The sequence below is a fragment of the Alternaria alternata genome, assembly GCF_001642055.1.
Source record: "Alternaria alternata strain SRC1lrK2f unplaced genomic scaffold CC77scaffold_5, whole genome shotgun sequence".
In the NCBI taxonomy this organism is placed as follows: domain Eukaryota; kingdom Fungi; phylum Ascomycota; class Dothideomycetes; order Pleosporales; family Pleosporaceae; genus Alternaria; species Alternaria alternata.
The window spans coordinates 1,250,893-1,276,293 of NW_017306194.1; the positions used below are offsets into that span (position 1 = coordinate 1,250,893).

At 50.7% G+C, this 25,401-nt stretch overlaps 8 protein-coding genes across 8 annotated transcripts; 4 read left to right on the forward strand and 4 right to left on the reverse strand.

Moving 5' to 3' along the window:
• Positions 1–20: 20 nt before the first annotated feature.
• Positions 21–1,942, reverse strand: CC77DRAFT_930566 (cytochrome P450 67; the record flags this gene model as incomplete). The annotated part of the gene is made up of 6 exons (XM_018534167.1): positions 21–214; positions 272–675; positions 725–858; positions 908–1,242; positions 1,293–1,484; positions 1,540–1,942. The coding sequence occupies 6 exons, from the start codon at positions 1,940–1,942 to the stop codon at positions 21–23; spliced, it is 1,662 nt and encodes a 553-aa protein (XP_018388854.1).
• Positions 1,943–5,198: 3,256 nt separating this feature from the next.
• CC77DRAFT_1029392 (hypothetical protein) lies at positions 5,199–6,000 on the forward strand (the record flags this gene model as incomplete). Its single annotated transcript, XM_018526509.1, has 2 exons — positions 5,199–5,309; positions 5,365–6,000. The coding sequence occupies 2 exons, from the start codon at positions 5,199–5,201 to the stop codon at positions 5,998–6,000; spliced, it is 747 nt and encodes a 248-aa protein (XP_018388855.1).
• A 493-nt stretch (positions 6,001–6,493) lies between these two features.
• On the reverse strand, positions 6,494–8,477 carry CC77DRAFT_930073 (alcohol oxidase; the record flags this gene model as incomplete). The annotated part of the gene is made up of 3 exons (XM_018534141.1): positions 6,494–7,948; positions 8,008–8,143; positions 8,197–8,477. 3 exons carry the CDS (start codon positions 8,475–8,477, stop codon positions 6,494–6,496), a joined length of 1,872 nt encoding a protein of 623 aa, XP_018388856.1.
• Positions 8,478–9,562: 1,085 nt separating this feature from the next.
• On the forward strand, positions 9,563–10,856 carry CC77DRAFT_1018255 (hypothetical protein). The gene has a single exon (XM_018524581.1). It carries the CDS (start codon positions 9,767–9,769, stop codon positions 10,772–10,774), a length of 1,008 nt encoding a protein of 335 aa, XP_018388857.1. The 5' UTR covers positions 9,563–9,766; the 3' UTR covers positions 10,775–10,856.
• Positions 10,857–10,905: 49 nt separating this feature from the next.
• On the reverse strand, positions 10,906–13,363 carry CC77DRAFT_1048319 (Lethal(2)denticleless protein). The gene is made up of 2 exons (XM_018527527.1): positions 12,401–13,363; positions 10,906–12,349 (listed from the first exon to the last, which is right to left on the reverse strand). Exons 1-2 carry the CDS (start codon positions 13,080–13,082, stop codon positions 10,992–10,994), a joined length of 2,040 nt encoding a protein of 679 aa, XP_018388858.1. The 5' UTR covers positions 13,083–13,363; the 3' UTR covers positions 10,906–10,991.
• A 213-nt stretch (positions 13,364–13,576) lies between these two features.
• CC77DRAFT_1092766 (nucleic acid-binding protein) lies at positions 13,577–19,234 on the forward strand. The gene is made up of 3 exons (XM_018529645.1): positions 13,577–14,073; positions 14,125–18,570; positions 18,624–19,234. The coding sequence occupies exons 1-3, from the start codon at positions 13,630–13,632 to the stop codon at positions 19,134–19,136; spliced, it is 5,403 nt and encodes a 1,800-aa protein (XP_018388859.1). The 5' UTR covers positions 13,577–13,629; the 3' UTR covers positions 19,137–19,234.
• CC77DRAFT_719197 (HET-domain-containing protein) lies at positions 18,938–22,022 on the forward strand. The gene is made up of 3 exons (XM_018532890.1): positions 18,938–19,485; positions 19,543–19,948; positions 20,012–22,022. The coding sequence occupies exons 1-3, from the start codon at positions 19,250–19,252 to the stop codon at positions 21,884–21,886; spliced, it is 2,517 nt and encodes an 838-aa protein (XP_018388860.1). The 5' UTR covers positions 18,938–19,249; the 3' UTR covers positions 21,887–22,022.
• Positions 21,894–25,393, reverse strand: CC77DRAFT_1086479 (hypothetical protein; the record flags this gene model as incomplete). Its single annotated transcript, XM_018529437.1, has 4 exons — positions 21,894–22,906; positions 22,941–23,175; positions 23,345–24,407; positions 24,522–25,393. 4 exons carry the CDS (start codon positions 25,391–25,393, stop codon positions 22,062–22,064), a joined length of 3,015 nt encoding a protein of 1,004 aa, XP_018388861.1. The 3' UTR covers positions 21,894–22,061.
• Positions 25,394–25,401: the final 8 nt, after the last annotated feature.

Sequence of the window (25,401 nt, forward strand, 5' to 3'; positions counted from 1 at the left end):
CGACGTTCATCGCGTAATCCTCAAGCACTGGTTCGCGGCGTGAACCGTAGCTGAAGAGACGGAAGCGTCACGGTGAACGTGTCCAGTATCTCTTTCTCGAACTCCTCTCCAGTTTCTCCAGATGCGAAACTCACGTCGAAATTCTGCGCAATCATCGAAAGAGAGATGCGCAAGCTCATATGAGCTAGATTCTTGCCTGGGCAGCTGTACGCGCCTATAAAAGTGTCAGCTGATTACGACACGCGAACAGTAGCCGGATTGGAGTACCTACCTAGAGAAAATGGCAAGTACGGAGCCTTGTCCGTCTCCATCTGTATCTTCCTTTCGCCGAATCGCTCCGGAACGAAATCCTCAGCCTCTTGCCACCATCGCGGGTCTCTTTGAATGAGCGACACTGGTACTACCACGTTCGTATTGCCAGGAATGTATGTCTCGTCCACCTGGATGCCCTTCGCTGGTGTTTCTCGCGCTCCACCAGTCAACAACGCGGGACGAAGTCGCAGCGTTTCGTTGAGAAAATCATCCAGGTAAGAGACTGATTTGACCTTCTCGTATGACCATTGGCTGTATCCACCCGGCATCGCTTGGTCCAGGAACTGTTGGAGTCGCTTCTGCTTAGTGGGACATTTGGCGAGGTAGAAGAGAGCTCCGGCGAGGGTAGTGGCTGTTGTCTCGCTACATCGTATTAGCTGTGTTGCTCGATCATTTTTCTCGGATTGCCCACCTTCCAGCGATAATCATCACCCTCGAATCATCCTCGAGAGCTGCTGCACTTGGCGAAGCTGAAGCATCCTTCTCTTTTACAGCTTTGAGTAACCATGATACAACATCCTGCGGATACTTCTCGCTGTTCCATGTCTAGGCTACGTCAACCCGTTGTTACTCAAGAAACGACCATGAAACATACCTTGTGTTTCTCCCTGATCTGATCTGCGCAAAAAGAGAAGAAGTCCGAATAACCCGCTGCCGCCCCAGGAATGGAACTCAAGACGTTGAGCAACCACGGAACTGTGCTCATGATCCCCAACATCGTCATGTGAGCATGAACTCCTTTAATGGCAACATGTTCTACACCACTCTTGAGGTTGTTGAAGTCTTTGCCGAAACCGACCTCGCCCATGACGTCGAAGCTAAAGAACATTGACCAGGCGGACACATCCATCGAGCTTCCTCCTTTCTCTGTCAATTGACTCTTAAACAAGTCTGCCTTTGCTTTGATACGTGGCTCGTATGTGCTGAGCGCTGCTAAGAGTCAGAAGAACCTCCAACATACCTTGCGAATTCATGCATACCTTTGATGGAGAAGCCACGGTCCCAAGCACGGCGGCGAAGGCGATGATCATTGAAGTCACGCGTCATGTGTATCGAACACTTCTTCGGGTCGTTGCCGGTCTGGCCATACCATGTTGATTTCGAACATTCCGAATTGGGACCATAGAGAATTGGAACAGCCGACTTGCGTAGAACGCTGATCTCTCGGGGACCTTTGTTGCTCATCAGAATCCACGCGTATGGAGTCCTGGGTACTTAGTCGCTCACCTGTGCGCACAAAGTCACCGTACTGACCGTGCATCTTCTCCAGCTCCTTGTAGTACTGTACATTCTTCGCCGAAAGTCTCGCTGCGTAGAATTTTGAGATTTTAGCAGCGGTCGGCCCTGGGAAGTTTCGACATCGGTGAAAGGCTAATCGGTATAAAGCAATGCTACCAAGCAATCCGATGCTGAAACAGCTTGCAAAGGCCAGGGCTTTCACGAAGCCAAAGGTGTAAAACATCCCGAAAAAGGTCAGAGTAGAAGCCGCCATGAAATGGAACATGATCAGCTCAAATTCGAATGGTCGAATCAATACATGGAAGACAATGCCGAACAGGGTTGCTGCAATGGCGCCTTGTGATACACTACGCTGCGCGGCATCGTGTACAGCATCTCGAATGACGTCCATGGTCGTCGCGAAAGCTCTGAGGCTCAACACAAAGCTCCCTGATTGGATTCGCGAAGTAAGAAAAACGAAGGAGGCTTTGGATGACGACTTGAGACCCTGTCTCAGAGGGTGCAGTGGGTTGCAATATAGCTATCCGTAGCAATACGCTACTTGGCCACTTGCTCGTTTCCAGCACACCTCCGTATGTACGGAAAGCTAGCATCATGCTCCGCGGTTCGAGTGCCCCCACGATCAGGGTACAGCAGCAATGCGCATCCTTCTTGGAGGCCGTACGTTTTACCTAAATTCCTTGCAGTTCCCCTCCGTTAAGCGGCTACTGGACTGCTCTTGATAGGCGAAGGGGCACGTTAGCTGCATATAGCCCTGCAGCACCCATGCCTCGCCTCGCCTCTCATCACTGCATTTGCAGCGCGGAGAGGCTAGACTCAACTTGTACGAAAGCAGTTCTAACGAAGGCTGTGAGCCATTACATGATCCACTCAAAGATTCGCAAAAGATGACTACCAATATGGGTAAGGTCATATATATCTATGGCACAATATGGGCGAGATCTGATCTGGCAGGCCCCAACTTATCGCTCTCCTACGCGATATCAGCAGAGAAGATTTGTGTCCTATGAGGCTGTTCGCCGGTATCGAGTTTAATTGAATTCGTCTCTATCCTGTTAACATTGTGGCTGTGATATTAGACAGTCCGGCCCAACAGTTGGACCTCAGAGCCTCAGATTTGGCTATGAAGGCGACCTCTCGAACCAGAAAAGACATCTCCGTTATCATTCTTGTTCAAGTAATCCTCATATTTTATCGCGAGCTTTGCAATACGACGTCGCATCCATATTCTGATCTGGAGGTCGCTCCCAGCACTGAAATAGAAGTCGCTCCTATTCGCGATCACGGCACTTTCAAAATCCTTACAAACTATGAGGTCACACCTACGTGCGGTCTGCGCAAGAGAAACTTTTGGATCATGATAATTGCCGCTATCGAAGTTGTCGCTAGCGCTGTGATGATGGAGTAGGCGGCACGCTCGCAAAACGCAAGTCCAACGAGCCCAGCGACAACACTAGCAGCAGCAGTTCAAGAGTGCTTGCATCCAGCATTCAGTTCTGATCTGTAATACCATCATCCATGTTGTCGACGCAAGAGATCAGCACGAGCGCCATCGTTGGCCTCATCAACAGCTCTGAACCCACGCTATCTCGCGACTGTCCTTCGTGTAACAGCACTGTCTACCCTTACTACGACAACAGCGGGACCTACTTGTTTCTCAAACTCTACAATGATGCCTACAACAACTCTAACGGCCGGTCAAGTCATGTTAAAGGCCAGGTGAATGGTCTCGTTGGTTGCGTCCATATGTGTGCGAAGTACAACCACAACAACCACACAGAAGTAGAGTCAAATAGTAACAAAAAATGCACCTCAGTGTGCTGGCGGAACACCTTTGGCCCTGAAAATGATTTTCCTGAGGAACTTTCTTTCGGGTTCACAACGATCGACATAATGGTGAATGGGCAGACGGCGTTCGATCTTGCAGAAGATAGGAGGAATATATGTGACAGTGCTGTTTGGATCAACCCTGACTTCTCATGACGTATGTTACGCTGAAGGGAAGAAATAGCGAATGCCTTGCACAAGTTAAGCCTGACGAGATAGTGCTTTACTCTGAAAGATGGAATTACACAGAGCGTTAGTGCTACCCTATTCTACTACCTTGTTCTCCGCTACTGCATTCTCGACCTGAAGAAGCTAAAACCAGGGTCGACCGTGTGCGGGCGCAAGCGGCCATAACACCCGCTCACCTATCACAATGCTCTTATGAAAAGGAACTGTTCCGGAGCGCTGGAATTTGCTAGTGAAGAAGGAGATTGCAAGTCAAGCTACTAGGGTCTGGTGGACGTGCTGAGTGGCGAGATAGCCCTAGGTGTGGGGCGGGGAATCGGCTGGCAACCACGCGTCCCGGCCCTTGTCGACACGCACACGCGCCTCCACCACCAACAGGAAGTCACATCTTCTTCATGCACGCGAGCGATACGAGAGAATCCTTCGCTTTCCGCGGTTCATGCTAGGCCCCCCATCTCCGTACATCCTTTTCGAAATCCTTCCCAGTACCCAGGTACGATTTTCGGGAGGACAGATCTGCCTAACGCCTGACTCTTGGTACGTTATATAGTCGTATGTGCTAGAGCCTGCAGACATGTGGTGAACACAACGCTTGAGTAGCAGTTTGAGTGTACTTATTCTAGACCGAACCAGTTCCTCGGCTTCAGCTTGACGGCTCGGGGAAGCGCGTGCGCCAGGTTAGTACATGGGTCGAGCCGTAACCCACAAGGGAAGCCTCCCGCACCGCAGAACCGTCTCAACGGAGTAAAGCAAAAACCTAATCATGCGCGGCGGTTAGGCAGGCACCACTTATCCTGGGCGATGTGGAATATCTTGTCTTTGATACGTTACAACAAAGCTCAGATACGCACGTCTTTCACCGATCTTAGCAACACATGCTCGCATTCGGCCTCATACCCGGTGGCATCCTTCCTACGTTCTATTTTGTGAGCCCGTGGGGGCGGTAGGAAAAAAGCATGGGGTCGGTTAGGAAATGTTGAAACTGTTCCTCAACTGGCCATGACGAACGTGTCTGTTTGCAGTTTACTATGCGACTCCTGTCGAGTACTTCTTTTGAGACAGCGAGCATCCGCTCGAATTCAATGTTAAACCACTCGGGAGAAACGCCTTCGTTACTATGGGATTGACAACTCTACAGCCTTTGGCCTATGCTGTAGCGTATGTTACCTTCTTTCTTGGTACTACATCTGTATTCCTACGCTTCTACTGTCGGCATTTTGTCCTACGGACTCGTGGCTGGGATGACAACTTTGCCATTTTAATCCTGGTATGTGCCTATGCCCTGGAGTATATCTATGTTATCAGTATTGACTGAAAGTGCAGTTGTTTAGCATTGGACAACAAGTTGTCCTGCACATGTTCGTGTATTGGGGATGTGGACTACACATGGAAACGTTGAGCGGTGTCCAACAGCTCGAAATTGTCAAGGTACGGTCTAATACGAGATTTTCATCTTGACTGAGCTGAACAGACAACAGTGGCTATTCATAGAAGAAGTGGTTTATTACTCAGTTCACTGGGTAATCAAATCGGCTTTCCTTCTCTTTTACCTGCGCCTCTCCCCAAGCAAAACCTTTCGAATAGCCGTATACATTGGCGGAGTCCTGAACCTTGCAATTTTGATTATCAACATCATGCTCGCATGTTTCCAATGCATTCCATTTGATGAGATTCTTCATCCAGGTACGCATCCCGATGCTATCTGTATCAGCAAACTCGTCCTTCTCATAGGGCCATCTGTCCTCGTAAGTCTCGAATACACCTAAATCACTATCTGACAAAGCACTAACAGCTAGATAGAACATCCTGGAAGACTTCTACATCCTCATCCTCCCCATACATACAGTCTTGAAACTCCAAATGTCAGTTCGGCGCAAAGCAGCAGTACTGGGAGTCATGGCCTTTGGCAGCAGTTCCGTCATTATTGCGTGTTTCCGACTCATACCTCTCATGGAGCTAAACAACTCGCCGGATACATCATGGGTGCTTGGAAAGATGGTCATTGTTGCTGCGCTCGAGATACAATTTGCTATCATCGCCGTCAACTTGCCAAGTCTTAAAGCACTTTGGACGCGAGTAGCGGGCGGACCTTCATACGGATCAGGAGGAGGAGAGCGAGGTAGTTCGAAGCAGAAAGGGTACAAACTATCTTCACTTGGCCAGATCATAACGATTGGTTCAGAGGGAAAGGGCCCGAGCGGATCGAAGTGGGGGAACAGGGCCCATAGAGGAAGTATCACACGGTTGGAACAAGGGGTTACTGCGACAGAGTCGGAAGAGGAGTTGTGCCGACAAGGTAACATACCATTACGGACGCTGAACTCAGCTCAGGAGGGTGAGCTTGGTACGATCAAGGTTACAAAAGACTACGATGTGAAGAGTACACGAGTAGGTGGAGACGACACTAACTCGGGTTATTTCTTGAAAGGGGTATAAGTATAATATACTTGCCAATGCTCATCTGAGACGGCTTTTGTTCTGCCGTGGCATGGTTTGAGACTCGTAAGCGGCTTCGCTGCTCGACACTAAATTGCAGCTCTGTCCAGTATGCAACCCTTCTTGTGCGACGACTCCATAGCTGCTACATCTCTTCCGTAAATAAACCGCCATCCCTTCGATACGTGACGTATTCTGCACATCATCTCTATTTATTTTGCACCACATTATTTGACCCTCGCGTCTTCTCGAACTTCTCTCTTTGAAGCGATCAAAATGAAGCTCAAAGCAGCAATGCTCAGACTGGCTTTCACAGTATCCCGCTTCGAGACTGGAACTCTCCACATTACACCCCCCTCCCATTTCTTCGACATAGACGCAAGATTTAATGAGTCATCATGTTCATCGTAAGTGCACTGTAGGACATCAGAGCATTCACAAAACTGAGCAAGCTGCAATGTTGTGTATGAGCATCCTATTGGTCACCACCAATCTAGACATCATTCACAGCATTAATGATATCCTGCGCTAACTTCTCCGCATGCGCATAAGTGACACCCTGTGTATGTCCAGGCGCGTTGAATGGCAAAGAACTTGCATCTACAACCCTCAGTCCACTCACACCAAAGACTCTTGCCTTAGAGTCAACGACCGCTCCATTCGACGCATTTCTTCCCATCGCGCACGTCGCTGCTCCGTGGTGAATAGCGCCCATCCCTTTGGTTCTAATATAGTGCAAAATCTGCGCATCCGTTGTGACATTCGCTCCCGGCGCTATTTCATCACCAAATGCGGATATGCTGGCGGCGATGGTGCGTGCACGTCTGTATGCCGCAACAGCAAGTTCCTGGTCTTCAAGGGAGTCGAGCCAGCCTATGTATACGACAGGTGCAACAGCGTTGTCAGCAGATTGGATGGTGACATTTCCCGCGCTCGTGGTGGATGTCAATATTGTGCCGATGACACCTGTATCGCTCGCAGTTTGCGCTGAAGACAGGATGCGCTCTGCAGCCTGCAATACGTATTCTACATTCGGCCAGTCGCTGGGCAGATCTCGCAAGAATTCGAGAGTAGATCGGCTCATGTTGGTGGTGAACTGTTCAGGCATTCTCTCCCAGGCGGCAAAATCGCTAGCCGGACTGCTAAGAGGACCAGATCCGTTCGTCAGATAGCGCTCAACAGCTGCGTCGAAAGACGAAGACTCGCGCTCCCAAGCACTTCTTCCCGGTACGTTCGTGTGGTGAACGACGCCGCCAATAGCGGGAGTATCTCGAAGATTCTGACCAACGCCATTTAGTTCGGATATGACGGTGATGTTGTATCGTTCGAGTGCCTCGCGCGGACCGATTCCAGACACCATGAGTAGCTGAGGAGAATGAAATAAGCCGCTGGACACGATGACTTCTTTGCGCGCGTGAACGATGAACGGTCTCATCCCGCCAGCTGTGACGTTTACTGCCGTCGCACGCTTTGACTCATCGAAAAGAATGTTGCGCGCCATGCAAGACTGATAAATCTTCAAAGACGTTCTTGCAGCTGTGTGAGAAAGGAAAGCCGATTCGGTGCTACTCCTCGTACTGTCCTCGGGTTTCAGCGTGAAGGGCCAGTAGCCATATCCTAAGAGGTTTCCATCAAGAAAGCCATTCGCTGCGTTCATGCCAGCAGCAGCATATCCCTCTGCACCATACGAGGCGATTGGTTGCGCGTACTTTGGAAAGCTCAAGTGAACAGGACCTCCTGGGATATCGAAGGCGGAGAGCGTGAAGTTGATGTTGCTGGCATTCTCAGCGCGAAAGCGAGCATCGGGTGGTGTGAAGGAGAAGCTCTTCTTCATGAAGGGGAACATGTTGTCCCACAAGTAGGCAGGATCTCCAGTAATGTTTGCGATAGATTCGTACCAACCTTTGGTTGCTCTGTGGTAAATTTCTTGATTCCGCGCCGAACTGCCCTACAAGTTGGGCTGCGATTAGCTTTTCGTCCAGAATCGTATATTTAAAGGTCACATACACCAAGCGTTTTCCCTTGCGCGTAGTGAAACCGGCGTCCATTCGCGCCGGGTATAGGTTCGGTGAAGATGCCCCAGTCGATCAACGGCTGGTAGTCTTCAGGATCCGGACCAACATACATGGTCGAATAGTAAGGACTGCCACCAAGATTAGCATGTCAACATGACATGCACTCTCACACTGAACTTACATCTGACTGTAGTTCCCGTTCGATATCTCATAGAAGGAGCCAGCTTCGATGACTGCGACCGTCATGTTTGGCAATGCTTCTGCGATTCTGGATGCTGTAAGAGCGCCGGCTAAGCCAGCTCCAACGACGACATAGTCGTATGTCGCATTGACGCCTGGGTTGCCGAAGGAGTTACCTAAAAGGCGTCCAGGAGCGTAGAACTGCTGTAGCAAGCTAGGGCTGTCTAAGTTGGCTGAGGCTAAGGAGGCCAACAAACTGACTGCTGCTACCGATACACGCATGACGCCAGTATATGATACGCGATGTGCTGAAGGACCTTTCACTGCTTGGCAACACATGTCGCTGGGCCTTCTTTATACTTGCGCATCGAACCCAATATTTCCATGATCTGCAGACACTTGGGCGACTACCAGTCGGCGATGTGGTAGTCGCATGCGTTGCTGCAGTGATGGCTTGCAGAAGCTCCATGAAGCAAGTTGCCGTTTTTGGTCCAAAGCATCCTCGTTGGATGTATCGAATCTCACTAAAGTGGTTGGCATCTGACGGCTCGGGCCTGATGGCTTCATTAGTGGGGATCAGTGCATGTCGACCTTTATTGGGTAACAAGCATCGTGCTTGCACTGCATGATGAGTGATGACTAGTAAGCCGTGATTCGCTCCGCGGTGGCTGGGCTGCAGTGTGTTATAGGTAGCGATGATGTCCTCAAGGAATGTGCGAAGATAGCACGAAAGGTGGCGGCAATGCGCATGTAAATCGTCCTCACAGTAAGGCTTGTCGCGCGTTCCTGCCACGAAGGTAGCGTCGACGTGTCTACCGGGGAAGGCCGATTTGCGACGCTCGGCAAGTGATCGTCGGCTGTCAGTATTCCCGATCCAACCCCAAATCATCAACTCTCGTAACGCAATAAATCAATGGCACCAGGGTATTCTTGATCATCGGTCATGGTTTTTTCGAAGTTAGCGCTCAGAATTCGAGCACACTGTCAAATTCATAGAGCAAAGACGCGCATACCAAGATAGGACTATTGACTCTACCTTCTTCCTATTTCACGAGGCTTGAATACCTAGGTAATGATACACGAAGCGCAAATTTCCACAATTGGATCATGCGCCTATTTAACACTTAAAGAGCTGTCTCATGGATTAGAGTGGAACTCAACAATGCACAGAAACATTAGGGGGTCAGTAAGAGCTTCGTGACAAGGCTGGATACGCTCGGAGCACGACATCAGGAAGCACTTGCAGCGAACAGCCTTGACTGTTTTGGGAACTACAAGAAGCCACTATTGTGAATATTCGATCACAGGAAGAACGAACGAGACGATATCACAAATGATGCGGGAGTTTGTTTGTCAGAGTTCTACAGGACGAAGTCGGCATCACAGTGAAAGTATCTCTCGCAGCCCACAACTACAAAAGCATCTGAACTACGATACGATGCTTCCAGATCAAATATCGACTACTATTACAAGGCAACAAAGCACGGAGCTTGTGTTCTTACTCAAACAACTCGCCACAACAACTCTGCTCCCTTAATCGCATACCCATTACCTAGGTGCATTGCGACATGATGGATGACGCCTCGAATATGGACAACCCCGCTAATCCTACAAGTCAGAAGCGACAGAAGATGTCACTCTTCGACAACCCTCGCGCCCGAAATGGCGGAAATTCTACCTCCTTCGTGTCCACGTCCAACACTGGTATTATGGACACTACATTTGGTTCTACCACAGACGAAGAAGACGACGATACAGAACAACAATATCTCAACAAGATGGTCGATGACACCGATAGGAAGGTCGAGACGGTATTTGGCAAAGGCGTCGATGTGTGGAAGTCTTTCAACGGTACTGTCTACGCGGACGTCAATGATGGGATCAAGAGGCAGCGCCGCGATGAAGAAATCTGGGGCAAGAAAAAGGGGAAGAGGAAGCGCGCTACAACAGAGAAAGAGAAGGGAGGAGGGCAACTGGAACAACGTTTCGATTCACTGCGAAATTTAAAGTCGATATCCGGCTCTGGGTCTACTTCTACGCCCAGTACGTACTCCGATGATACTGTTTCTTATCCTTCGCTACCGTTGAGTGAGGGATATCAGACATCCTTTCCACGTACACCTACAGCCTCGGAGTGGGAGATCTTCCCTGTGAGGCAGTCGCAATACGACGATTTCTCTGGCACGCTACTGGAATACAAGTCTATGAACAACTCTGATTGGGCTAGCAAGCCCCTCTCATCACACGCACCACGGCCCCAAGGCTTCCAGACTGCACGAACTACACAGCACCAGTCTACGTCACCACACTCGCATCCATCAAGCTCACGGCCACAATCTATTATACCTTCGCCTCCTGCAGATGTCTTCGGCAATACGATTGATGGTACCCGCAGGATTGTGTCCGGGTCTTTTGGTAGTTTCGACGGCGGACAAGTGGATCGATTTGTTGAGCGGAGGTACAGGCTACTACCAGAGCACATGGGCAGAGCGGGAGGGAACAGCGGACTGGACGGAGACGGAGATCGAGATGGAAGGCCTGACAAGCTCAAGGGAAGACCTTGGCTAAGGAAGGGATAGTCAGAAGTGTACTCATATAGTGACAGAGATACTCTGTGTTTGAGACTATGAAGACAGTGCCTACCAAGACAGGAGCAGCATCATGTCACAAATGCAATACGTCACATATCCATAAGAAGAATCATGATCATCAACCTCTCTTTCATTCATAATCTTACACAAATCAATAGCTGGGGTATAATAAACAACGTCGCACGAAAGTATGTGGACAACGATCCTACTCATCGTCGTCATATCCGTCTCCTACAGCGGCCCATCCACACTGCCATCTCCTTCCCTCGCTCTCACCGCCCATACGTAGATCTCTGGCTTGACTTCCTTCTTTCCACCTTCTGACGCGGTAGTCGTCGCTGACACTAATCAGGCTGCCGTTGCGCGCCCATGACACGCTTGTGACTTCTGCATCGTGGCCTCGTATAAGCGCTGTGCCGTGTTCGTAGATAGGAATGGTATCCGGGCAACGGGTGTTTGAGGATGATCGGGAAAGGATCGATGGTCGTGAAGGTTTTGCAGCGATGCTAGTAATATCCGGGAGGTCGTCTGCGTCATCCTCTTCGATTCTTGTTTCGCGCTTGAGGAAGGTCTCGTCGGTAGGGAATAATACGGGGCAGCCGTCTGTGCTGCCAACTGCGAGCATCTCGGTGCGGTCCTGGTACGCCTTGCGTAGCGATGCCTTGACATAGAAGGAGCCGGCGTGGAAGTTCTGGTGTCGGAAACCATAGATTGGTCCCAGACCTTCTTGGTCTACACCACAGTATTTCTGCTTTGATGAAGAGGATGTAGATAGTTCGGGTGCTACGCCGAGGATGAGGTGGCTTGTAGAGTAGGCGTACACGGTGTTGTCTTTGCTCAGGGCGTAAAGTCGTGATGCGTCACCACTTAGGGTGAGTGAGTTGATGGCAAAGTGCCGGTGGCGGTTATGAGATTCGGGATGGCGTGTAGTCGCGATTGGTATAGCAGGTCCTCGCAGCGAGTATCTGCCTCTGATGTCCCAAAGCTTGACGCATGTCGATGCGTCCGAAGCAGTCAGGAGTAGGTGTTCGCGGCCTTCAGGAAGGAAAGATAGAGCCGTGACTGAGATGTCGTTTCGTCTGTTTATTGTTTCCGTCTTGCTATTGCCCAAAATCCGAGTGGCGGACGATGTAGGTGTTGGAAGGCTAATATCCGCATGTGCTGAAGCAAGCGTACGCACGACACTAGCATATGGCGCATCGGAGCCCCAGGCTGAGTGTACTTGTCCCTGATTGCCCTTACACCGGAGATCCCAGATCTGTACTGCGCCGTCCCGACTCGAAGTAGCTACCATTTTGTCGTCACCCGGCTGGAAGCGTACTTGCTTCACTGATGACTTGTGTTTAGCCAAGACGGCGAGTGTCTGTTGGGTGCGAACGTCGATGATGGATGCAGTCTGGTCTCCGGAACCGGCGGCCAGGTGCAAGTCGTCTGACGAGAACTGCAGGTCCATGATGGCGTTGGTGTGGGCTTTCCATGTTACGGTTGGTTTGGAAAAGTCGCCTTCAGAGTCTTGTAGGTGAATATATCCATCTTCGTCTCCTATAGCGAGCATAGAGTTGGCTAAGAATGTTCAGTATTGCGATGACGTATGAGAAGAGAGGGATAGCATACTGTTGCAACTAGCTGTGCAGAACGGCGGAGCGCCCTCTGGCAGTTGACGGAAGTCGTCTGCGCCACTGTAGAAGTTGGAAGTCTGGTCTTGCCATGATGCGCCGTGGTCTATCCTGAACCCTCGTCCAACGCCCAGTATACCTCCAAAGGATCGCTGAAGTGTTCTCGATGGGCGTCCCAGCGTTCTTAACCTCCGTATCGGCGCTGGTTGTATGGCAGGCTCGTCTTCGTCATCCAGGTCGAGCCCGTCTTCGAGAATATCAATTGCTGGTGGAGTGACGTAACGAGATCGCTTCGAGGGCGACGACTGGGCAGGAGAACTCGCAGGCGATAAGTAGGCCTTTCGCTTCCGCACACTGCTCTGTGGGGTCCGCATTGGGTTCTCAATGTCGACAAAGTTCACCGTCTTCCGCGGCGTACTCCGGGTCTCACGGCTGCGATTAAGAGCCGATCGTGTGATGTCTTGCAATTGGCGACCCGACCTGGAGAGATGTGTGCGCGACGAGACATCTTTGGAATTTCGCGGGGTGAAGAAGCGGGTGAAGCGCTTGGGCGTAATGGGCGGTGGCCGTTTTGGCTTGCGTGAACAAACGGTCGCGGATGAGGGAGGAGGTGGTGATGAGCATAGCTCAGGCGTGGGCTCTTGAAGACGCATACTTCGAGGGGCGCATGGAGAAGACATGATCCTTTTCAGCAGTACACATATACAAGCAACACCAACGGACGATCAGATAAACACACGCGAGTAATTGGAGACGCAAATGGGGATATGAGACGAAAGCTCATGTATGACGGCGAGGTTGGAGAGGAAGGCGCACGGCCAAAGCACGTCGCGATGGGCAGGCGCGACAGACGTGCTACGCTATGCCGTCTTGGGTGTTAAGTGGCTTGGCTGTGCCTCAAGAAGAGTTCTCCGTTTGCCGTACAGCAGGGTAAAAGGCCTCAAATTTGCGGATGAAGACATCAGAATTGTGCAGTTTAGTCTGAATTCTAGTCCATGCCTTCCAATGCTTTGCACATGTTTCTCGAGTGAAAAGTTGCTCTTCCGAACCTCGTTGCCCTGCCATTTGGTCTCACGTGCCCCGAGCGCGGTTCCCTGTCGTCGGGGGTCGGAGAATCTGCGCGCATGGACCCACCAAAAAAGTCGAAGGCCCTATGCGACTCTCGAACTCTTGGCGGAAACTTCAGTACCACCAAGCTCTCCACCACCGGAGAAGTAGCGCATCGCAATGGGCGCAATCAAACGAAAAGCAGAGCAGGGCGCCACGCCATCGAAGAAGTCGAAGAGCGCGCCGGCCGACCGATCAACGAAGCGACGGAAATCCGACGTCGAGCAGCCATCGCCGGAAAAGTCAAAGCCTGAGAGGGCTGCGCCGAAGCCCAGCGTCTTCAAGGATGAGGAGAAGTCCTTCCCCAGAGGAGGCGCCAGCGTCTTGACTCCGCTTGAGCACAAGCAGATTCAGATCAAGGCGAACCAGGACGTTCTTTTCGAGCAGGCTGGCGGCGTAAAGCGAACCGGCGGCGGCGACGATGGATTCAGCGACATGGGGTCCGAAGACGACGAAAAGGCAGCCGCCAAGTCGAAGAAGAAGCCGCTGACCAAGAAGAGCAAGAAGTCGCACGACAGTGGAGAGAAGGATGACACTGTGAGGGCGGAGGGTCTGAGCTACAAGGTATGCCAGTCGCAGAGTTTGCGCGCTGTGAGAATGTACTGACCAAAGCAGAAATTGTCGCCTGGGACCATCATTCTCGGTCAAGTAACCGACATCTCCCACCAAGACATCGTACTCGCCCTCCCAAACAACCTCGTTGGCTACGTCCCACTCACCGCCGTATCCGACAAACTCAACGAGAGACTCGAGAAGCTTCTCAAGGAGGAAGAGGCGGACAAGGAAGGAAGCGACGATGATTCTTTCGAAGATGTGGAGCTGAAAGAAATGTTCTCTGTTGGACAGTACTTAAGGGCATGCATCACAGCGACGACCGACGAGAGCGCAAGAGCGCGAAAGAGACTAGAGCTGTCCATCGACCCCAAGTTGGTCAACAAGGGTCTCAACAAGCGGAAGATACCAGTGAACAGCATGGTACAGGCCTCCGTGGTCAGCAACGAGGATCACGGTCTGGTCATGGATCTGGGCCTTGACGACAGCAGTCTGAAGGGCTTCCTGCCTAAGGGAGAACTGGGACCCAAAGTTCAGCATGCCAAGGTACAAGAAGGCGCCGTCTTCATGTGCCTGGTTACTGGCCTCAACTCCGATGGACGCATTGTCAAGCTTTCCGCGGACCACACCAAAGCAGGCAACTTGGCCAAGGGCAACACACTGACTGAAGCACCTACCATCGATGTGTTCCTTCCAGGAACCGCCGTTGACGTACTCGTGGCCGATACAACAGTTACCACACTAACTGGTAAGATTCTCGGTCTCATTGACGCAACCGCCGATGCCTACCACTCCGGAGCGACTGAGAAGGCTGCCAATGTGTCCGAGAAGTACAAGATTGGCTCCAAAGTCAAGGCCCGTATCCTATTCACATGCCCAGACTCAGAGCCCAGGAAAGTCGGCGTTTCGTTACTAGATCACGTTGTGAGCCTGTCCACCCGTATGTCCGGCAAACCCAAGGAGCGCAAACCTCCCGTCAATCTTCTACCAATCTCAACTGTCGTCGAAGCTGCAAAGGTCATCAAAGTGGCGCCGGCCCATGGTGCTTTCTTCGATCTCGGCATAAAAGACGTTGGCGGTTTCGCGCATATCTCAAAGCTTTCCGACGACAAAGTCGACGTTCTCTCCGAAGAGGCTGGTGCATACAAGCTCGACTCGAAACACAAGGCACGCATTATCGGTTACAATGCCTTGGACGGTCTTTTCCAGCTTTCACTGGAGCAAAAGATCCTTGATCAGCCCTTCCTCCGCATAGAGGATATCAAAGCTGGTGAAATCGTCAAAGGCAAGGTCCACAAGCTCATCGCCGACAAGACTGGAGCTACCGCTGTTCTGGTTCACCTCGCCGAGGGCATTACCGGTCTAGTCCCTGAGATGCATTTGGCCGATGTTCGTCTGCAACATCCGGAACGCAAGTTCAGGGAAGGCGTGCCAGTCACAGCACGTGTACTTTACACCGAGCCAGCCAGACATCAGATTCAACTTACTCTCAAGAAGTCCCTGGTTAACTCAGATGTGAAGCCATGGACGAACTATTCCATGCTCAGGGAGGGTGCCGCTGGCCCAGGTATCTTAGTTAGCGTTCGTCGCAATGGTGCCACAGTACGTTTCTACGGCGACGTAAAGGCATGGCTTCCAGCTGCAGAGATGAGTGAAGCATACATTGAGGATGCTACGCGACACTTCACAAACGGCCAGGTCGTCAACGTCCGCGTCATCTCTGTAGATGCGAAGGAGAAGCAACTCTTGGTGTCCTGCAAAGACCCCGCTGCTGTCGACATCAACAAGGAGGCTGCTTTCAACGCGCTTAACCCTGGAGGTATCGTAAAAGGCACAGTGATTGAGAAATCTGATGAGATCGTCACCCTGGACATCGGAAACGGCGTCAAGGGTATTCTTCGTATTGGTCACCTCACAGACGGCTCGGAGAAGAAGGACATCTCGACGATGAAGAAGATCCGCGTCGGAGGAACGCTAGCAGACCTTGTGGTATTGACAAAGCATGGCAAATCCAGGACAGCAACTGTCTCGAATAAGCCTAGTCTCTTGAAGGATGCTCAAGCTTCAAAGTTTGCTCTCAGCATTGAGGACATCTCCGCTGGCGAGACTGTACATGGCTTCGTTCGTGGTATCCTACCTGACAAGATCTTCATCGAACTCGGCAATGGCATAAGCGGTGTACTTTTCAAATCACAACTACCGGAAGAGATGCTTTCTGCACCAAACTTTGGTCTTCGCAAGGACCAGTCTGTCACTGCTCGTGTGACACACGTGGATGCTGGAAAGGGATTCTTCTGGCTGTCGATGAAGGCCGAAGGTGACATGGACGCTGCCAACACTATTGATACTCCAGCATCGAAAGGAGAAGCCCTGGTGGAACCTGTAGATCCCAAGATCACATCTACCGACGACATCAAATTCGGCGCGCTAGCAACTGTCCGCATTCGGTCAATCAAGGACACTCAACTCAACGTTGAGCTTGCCGCAAACGTGCCTGGACGTATCTCAGTTTCGGAACTGTTCGATTCCTGGGACAGTATTCCAGACAAAAAGCATCCCACAGCACATTTCAAGACCAACGAGAAGATTCAGGCTAGAGTTCTGGGAAGACACGATGCCCGTAACTTCCGTTTCCTTCCTATTACGTCCCGATCGAGCAACAAGACACCCACTTTCGAGCTAACCGCAAACACGGACAAGATCAAGACGGAGGCTGATGTGCTGAGCCTCGACAAGATCACGCCTGGATCATCCCACGTCGCCTTTATCAACAACATTGCTGAGCGATATGTCTGGGTGAACATTTCTGCCAACGTCCGTGGGCGCATTGACTATTTCGACCTCACCGACGACCTGGAGAAACTTTCGGACATCGCAGAGAACTTCCCTGTAGGCTCTGCTCTCAAAGTTCGCGTTAAGGCGGTCGATGTTGCAGCTGGAAAATTGGACTTGACAGCTGCAACCACTCAGACTGGCAAGTCGTTGACCCTCCAAGACTTGAAGGTTGGCCACATTTTGCCTGCGCGAGTTACTAAGCTGCATGACGCATCGATCGTTGTCCAGATAAACGACAACATCGCTGCGCCCATTTTCCTCGAGCAGTTGGCAGACGATTATGACAAGGCCAAACCAAGCGAGTTCAAAGTTGGTGATGTCTTGCGGGTGTGTGTGATCGATGTCGATCTTCCCAACAAGAAGTTAGGGTTGTCTATCAGGCCTTCCAGGGTATTGAGCTCTTCACTGCCAGTTAAGGATCCTGAAATCAAGGACAGAGCTCAGCTCAAGGTACATCAGGTGGTTCGTGGATTCATCAAGCACGTTGCCAACAACGGTGTGTACATCCGCCTTGGACCTCATGTCGAAGCCTATGTTCGGGTCAGCCATCTTTCGGATGAATACATCAAAGACTGGAAGACTGCATTCCACGTAGATCAACTCGTGACAGGCAAAGTCATCTCGAACAAGCCAGATCAGCGCAACCCACAATTGAGCTTGAAGGCCTCGCATGTTCAAGGGACCTACACTGAGCCGGTTGAGTTCAGTGATTTGAAGGTTGGACAGATCGTCGCCGCAAAGGTTCGACATGTAGCAGACTTTGGTGTGTTCCTTGTTATCGACGGCTCAAGCAACGTCAGTGGACTTTGCCACATCTCTCAACTGGCGGACACTGCCGTCGACAAGGACAAGGTCAAGGAGATGTACAAGGAAGACGATGTCGTCAAAGCAAAGATCATAAAGATCGACTCAAAGTCCAGGAAGATCAGCTTCTCCTTGAAATACTCTCAAGTAAAGGGTGACGATGAGGATGAAGATATGGAAGACGCTTCCGAAGCCGAGCAACTAAACGGAAGTGACTCGGATGGCGGCATCGAGCTCGACGGCATCGATCTCAACGACGACAGTGATGACGACGTGGATATGAGGAGCGTCAAGAGTGCTGACAGTGACGAGGACGTTGAGCTTGCCGACGTAAACGCTTCTGACGATGATTCTGACGATGACGCGCCAAAAGCGGTAACCCAAGGACTCAGCACTTCTGGTTTCGACTGGACTGGTGCGACTCTCGACTTTGACGAGCAGAAGGGTGCAGCTGAGCCTGATTCTGACGATGATGCCCCAAAGAAAAAGAAAAAGAGCAAGAAGGCTACCATCAAAGAGGATCGTACTGGTGATCTCGATGCTTACGGCCCGCAATCTGTCGCTGACTACGAGCGCTTGCTTTTGGGACAGCCAAACAGCGCTGAGATGTGGGTTCGGTATATGGTTTTCCAACGTGAACTCAACGAGATCGAAAAGGCGCGTCAGATCGCTCGTCGCGCATTGGCAACCATCAACCCTAGGGAGGAGAAAGAGAAGCTTGATGTGTGGACCGCCTTGCTACATTTGGAGAACGACTTCGCTAGTGACGATGCTCTGGAAACAGTCTTCAAGGAGGCGTGCCAGAACAACGACGCCCGTGAGATGCATGAGCGCATGATCAAGATCTACATCTCCTCAGGCAAGATCGACGTATGTATCACTCCATGTTCGTAACCCCACAACTTTTACTAACATCAGAACAGAAAGCGGACAACCTCTACCAGTCAATGATGAAGAACAAGTCCTTTACCCCCGACCCTCAATTCTGGCTTTCTTACGCGTCATTCCTGATGGACGTCATCCAACCACCCTCTCCCACACGGGCTCGCGCCCTTCTCCAACGCGCGACCCAATCCGTTGCCTCAACCCAACACCGTTACCTAACCCAGAAGTTTGCGGCGCTTGAGTTCAAGAGCCCCAATGGTGACGCAGAGCGCGGCCGCACCATCTTCGAAGGCCTCGTCGACACCTTTTCCAAGAAGGGCGATGTTTGGGATATGTACCTCATGTTGGAGCAGAGCCACGGCAGCGCAGAGAACGTCCGTGATCTGTTTGAGCGTATGACCAAGGTTGGTAAAGCATCGAGGATACGGAGCGTGTTTAAGAAGTGGGCGGAGTGGGAGAGCAGTGTTGGTAACAAGAAGGGTGTAGAGAAGGTCAAAGCACTTGAGGAGGGGTGGAGGGAGAAGAAGGCGGAGAAGGGTGAGGACGCCTAGACAAGGGAGGCAGTATGCATTGCATCGAAGGTGTTTGGCGTAGTTTGAGTAAAAGTCTGTAGTGTTATGTTGGACTATATATTTATTCACATTCCCACTGTTATCATACCGAGATGCCTTTCGTGATTTTAGTTAATTTTCATACGAGGTTCTCGATGGCTATTCCACATGACCAACTCAAGGTAATCGCTCACCTAGGCAGGCGCAATGAACGATGTGAGTTTAGCGTCTTGGCCATCACCAGCTTACCAGTTTCTACATTACGTCACTTCTTATCTCAGGTCCTTCATTACAGACACTCACCTTGCGCAGAGCGACAGCGACGATCACACAGAATCAATAGGTGTCTGTAAGGATGTCACTTTCCTGCGTCACTCCGGAAAGGCCACTAACAGCATTGCGCAAGTGATGATGCTTCAGCTAGACTTGAGCTAGTCAGCAGCCCCACCATGGACGCGTCCCTGCCCGGACCTCGAGGCCTGTACGCGCCCTTGCCGACAGCAACATCGATACGCGTCATCGAGCTTCACTCACTACAAGACGATAACGCCCCTATCAACTGCACGCTTCACCTTACTGATCTAGAGCGCGAGACCCTGGACTTTCAAGCGTTGTCTTACACTTGGGGCGATCCGCTGTACCGGTACTGGTTCGATCGGAAGAAACACACAACTTGGGTGCGAGATGTACCTATTGTATGCAATGGCGTGTCAGTTGATGTTACAGTCAATCTGGAACACGCGCTTAGAGCAATTTGCACGCGACGTATGAATTGCCATGAGCTCAAACACCAAGTGCAATACTTGTGGATTGTTCGTGGCATCCCTGCATCTACTATATACGAGATGCTGGCTGACTCTGGATGTTGAATATAGGACAAGTTGTGTATCAACCAGGACGATGTCCAGGAGCGGAACACGCAAGTTGGCTTGATGGCCCAAATCTACAGCAAAGCTTCCTTAGTCATCTCGTGGTTAGGCCCAGCGGACAAAGATAGCGACCAAGCTATACCACTTATGCAGCGCCTTAATAAGTTGCAGTGCTTTGACGACATGCAAGGACATCAGCAATGCTCGAATTACTCGGACTTCATGGAGAGAATTTTGAGTGAGGACGACACTACAGAAATTGACTCGATCCCTAAGGAACAGTATGAGAAACTGACTCGTTTTCTCGCCAGGCAATATTTCTTCCGCTGCTGGGTCCTTCAGGAAATCATGCTTGCTCGGCGGATATGCATGCTATGTGGAACGGAGATTGTGGACTTTTCGGACCTTCAGAGGGTCGCCTTGCTTGTCGCTTGGATCAAAAAGCATCATCTTCATTATCCAATCGGGCAAGCATTGGACCTTCCTATCAAACCCAATCGAAACTTTGATCATGAAAAGGCTATCCTGGAGCTATTCCAAGACCGATGGCGGCTGTTATACAAAACTGAGGTGCAGGAACAGAAACTGCTTTTCACTTTTGAACAACTTCTTACTCTAGCCCGTATGTCCGGATGTGCAAACCCCAAAGACAAGATATTCGCACTACTAGGCATCGTACCGCGCGGTGCCTTCGGAATAAGTGTTGATTATAACAAGACGACAGAGCAGGTCTATAGCGAGGCGATCCAACGCCTTATTCAGGAGACGAAAAACCTCAATTGCTTGAGCTGGGTTACGGATAGATCTCTGAGGAGGTTCCCGAATTCTCCAACCTGGGTCGGAGAATTTGACGATAAGGCCGAGCAATCGGAACTCGCGTTCGCAAGTGTTGGCTACAATGCCACTTTGGGATCAATTTTGGACGTCATGGACACTGAGCCTGATAGCAACAGCGTACTTCGAGTTCAAGGTGTTGAAATTGGCCGGATTGTGGAGCTAGCTGAGCCATGGGAATGGCATGGTGGACGCTTGAAGTTCGATCCTCAGTGGGTCACCCTCACACTCAATCTACCAAAGGTCTACCGACCTACAGGAAAACCACGGGGCGAAACTTTGGTTACTACCCTGGTTGCCAATCATGTCGATCATCTGCCTCTCGATCACCAACCCGACATGGACCATTTCAAATACGTGGTGCGGCGACTAACCTGCGCTGCAGTCGTCCGCTACCTCCATTATTTATTCTACTACTCTGATAGGACGAAGTCCGGGATAGCTTACAGAGATAAGGCTTTGCCGTTCCTTCACGACTTAGACATGTTGTCTGAAGGCGATAACACTGGCTTCATCACGTCTTCGGCTGAAGTTCGGCAAGCGGAGCAACAAAGTTGTACTTGTAGTGCGAATTTGTCGTTTGTCGACATTAGCAGTGCATCTCTACCTCGTCCTCCACCTGACTCCGAATGTCCCTACATTGCCGACTTCAACCGACCAAATCCTCGCAGTCATCCCTACAGAACTTCCATTAGCGACCGCATAGCGCGTCTCGGAGCTGCAGCAAGTGATGCAGACATCAAGAGAGACTGGAGAGATCACAACTTTGGTAGAGCAGCTAATAGACATGGTCAGTTTCGGCGTTTAGCGAGGACAAACAACGGCTATCTGGGCCTGGTTTCAACTAGCTGTGAAGTCGGAGACGCAGTGTGGTTGCTGCAGGGCGCCAGCGTTCCTTACGTCTTGCGGGGAACGGGAAAGCTTGCTGGCGATGAAGGAACAGGGAGCGTGTGGGAAGTGGTCGGTGATGCTTACGTACACGGTGTTATGCAAGGGGAGATATGGAAAGACGTCAAAGATCAGCTGGTGGATATTGAGCTGGTGTGAATGCCACTGGGCCTGACCACTACCTCGCCGATACTCTATCGCTATGACTCCTACACGTCGGACCGTCTGACTTCAAGGACGCGACCCTGCGTACTACAATTCCCTTCGCACAATCAAGCGAACTTCCAGTTGGTGTGCTTGATGGAAACAATTTGAGCAAGACTTCTCTCGGTCACTACCGGAGTCCAGCAGCCCGAGCAATCTCCTCACCCGACAAATTCTCCTTTGTCACTTTGACGTACGTCTCAAATTGCCCAGCTACCTCAACGACATGCTTCAGATGCGCGTACGACAACTCTTTCTTTTGAAACTTTGCGAGTTGCCTCCCGATCGTGATCGCGTTGCGAATTTGCCTGCCATTAAGATCTTCGTTCGCCAATTTTGGTATGTTCCATTCAATATCGTCGAAGTCGATATCCGGCTCTTTTAGTGCTTTCAAGCGGTTTAGAAAGTTCCTCCAGATACGGCAGCGTTGCGGCTGGTCGAAATTGGGGTAGTGCAGGGCAAGTGAGATCCTGGATTTGAAAGCTTCATCGAATGTGCCGACGCGGTTGGACGTGAGGATAAGAATACCGTCATAGTACTCTAGTACACGGAGAAAAACTGAGACGAGAGCATTGCGTGCTAGATCAGCTATTCCTCGCTCCTCGAGGAACACATCAGCTTCATCAAGAAGCACGACACAATCCCAGAGTTTGCCTAAATATAATACTGATTCTAGATATTGCTCGACTTGCTCTGGCTCGGTACCAATGTCGCCACATGTTACGGGATAAAGCGGTTTCTCGGCCAGCTCAGCAACGCTCTCTGCGGTGAAGGTTTTGCCAGTGCCAGGACCTCCATGAAGAAGGATGATGAGCCCATTGCCTTTTCCTTGGATAAGATCGGTGTTTCTTTCGCTAGAAATCCGGCTAGCCACAAGGGCTTGAACAAGCTCCTTTGTCTTGTCGTCGGCGACTAGATGCTTGAAGGCTTCTTTGTTCCATGAAACGTCGACTATTTTGTCGACCACCAGATCGACTAGATGTAATCAGTTTCCATAGACAACAGATACTACGGCAATACATACTCCACTCTTTGCGACGTAAAGAGAATCCAGGTACCGTTGGTGGAAACAGGTATACGTAGGGTGCTTGAGGGGGCTCGTCGTCATCCATTCCTTCTACAAACAATGGCTTTCTGTTTATGCTACTACCTGTAACCGTAGTTTCTTGGTTCCGTTTCGATTTTTCCTTCTCGAGGTGGAGCTTCTTATATGATTCGTTGTCGATTACGTATCGCTCACCGTCCTAGATCATGGTTTAGGCCGCGTTCATGCAGGTGTCTAATTGGATGTCTTGTTCATACCGTGTGTAACGTATCTCCATTCCCACCATTATAAGAGATTGGGCGCCGGACACGACAAGACCAGAATGTGCGGCCCCTCTGCAGAAGCTGTTCTTGCAGATCTTTTCCAACGAACAGTAGGGGAACTACTGTCAGCTCAGCGATGTCGACTTCTTCATTGTGACTCTCAGCAACCAATTTAAGGGCGAGCTTTTCATTTTGGCGATAAAACTGGCCATCGTACACGATGGTCCAACATGAAATTTCCCAAATCCATGCTTCATTAGCCCTAGTTCGCCCGTTGGCCCTCGGACTTGCATGAGACGATTTCTCAAATTCTTGCGAATGATGAGTACGTCCGGACACCTTCTCTCGTTTCGGCATGCCTTGCAACTGGTAGGCTTTAGTCTTATCGCCATCCTGTTTAATGACGACGTCGCCTGGGAAGAACAGATATTCGGTAAATGCATGGGAAATGCGCCCACGAGATATCATCTCGTGGAATTGGTCGAACTTCGTGGCGTAATTGCGCTCAATACAATCAAAAAGTAGCTCCAGATGCGCTTGCTGCTTGGGAAGCTGATGCAACAAGGTCTGTCTTTTTGATCTGCCACGATACCAAAACAAGTAGGGAGCCGGTATGTCGTACAAGAAAAGGTCAAGTTGTTCCTCTTCAAGTGAGCAAGCGGATTTGAGAAAGATTGCCAAGGCCATCCTCAGCTCTTCGGACATGATTCTAATAGACTCATATGACGGTTCTGGGGCAGGTAGTACACCTGTTTCTATGCTTTCTACAAGGTCGGAAGCGCTGACTCTCGGTGTTTTGTACGTCTTATACACTAAGAAAGATATATCATCATTCTTCCGGAGATAGGTGTCCAGATTCATTAGTGGTGACTCCGCTTTAAGCTTCAGTCCGGCCTCTATCCCGAAAGTCCAAGTTGGTTCTTCAAGGCAAACAGTTTTTGGAAAGTCATCTAACACATGAAGTATCTGGAAGCGGGGAGTGCTGGGACCTTGCACTGGCGGATGTTCTGATGTTCTAAGACCTCTCTCCAGATCATCGATTCGTCTCAAAAGCCGGCTGACGAGCTCTGATTCGCCGGTATTACCGTGAATCTGCGCCGATGTTCCTGTTGGCTGAGTTGGATATGTGTTTGGAAAGACATACATGGGTGGTTGTTGTATATTGGAACTCATACTTGGTGCAAAGCTAACTTCGGGAGATCTGCCAGGGCGAGAGCTTTCGGTGGAAAAGGGCATGTTAGGGGCTTGCATTTGCTCCTGCGTCATGGGTTGTCCGTTGAACTGGGGACCGCCATTCGGTTGTGAGCTTGGAGGCCGCATCATGGGGTTGCTGTTGGGGCCCGGGCTCATGTTCTGGGGGTAGAATTGCGGGGGCATTCCTGGGGGTGCTAGAATGGGGTCGAATTTCATGTCAGGAGTGCCAGAAGCCAAAGATTTTGAGTGTTGTGACACCATGAGATCTCGTTTTTTTTTCTGTTGTTCTAGAAGCATAAGCTGCATCTGGTAGTCTTCAAGAGCGTGGTTTCCGTGTTGGGGGGGAACGATCAACTGCGGCCGATGTGGTTCCGTATTTTCGTTCTTTGCGAGTGTCTTTGGGTTCGCAGCAATCGCCAAGAGTCTCTCGGCCTCAAAGTTGCTAGCTTCTGTCCGATCTCGAGATATAGTCAATTTCCTTAAAAAGTTGGAGTATTCCTCTGTTACCTCCTCAATGTGTTTCTGGTCGGGTTGGTTGCTAATGATAGGCGGTCTAGGGTGGGAAAGGCTTGAACCAGGGTAGAAGAGGCTCGGATTTACATCGTGTGGGGCGTTTTCGGGTATGGTCAACCCGGGTGATGCAATCAAAGCGGCCTCAGCTGGAGTAATGGTCAATCCGGATGATGCAAGTAAAACATCCTGAGCTGGATTTCCGTATTGAAACCGTCCTGTTGCTTCCTGGGTGCCATCGTGATCTTCTGGAGCCTGATTGTTACCCAAGTCTTCGGCCTCGCCCCCCCAATCTTCAGCCTCGTGATCAAAGTCTTCAGCCTCGTCACTTGAATCTTCAGCCTGGTCGCTATCTTTTCCCGCATTTGTTGACCTGTCAGGTAGGGGATCGAAGGGGCGAACAGTACTTCTTGTACGAACCGTTTTGGGTTTTGGTGGCCTGGTGAACATTTGCAACA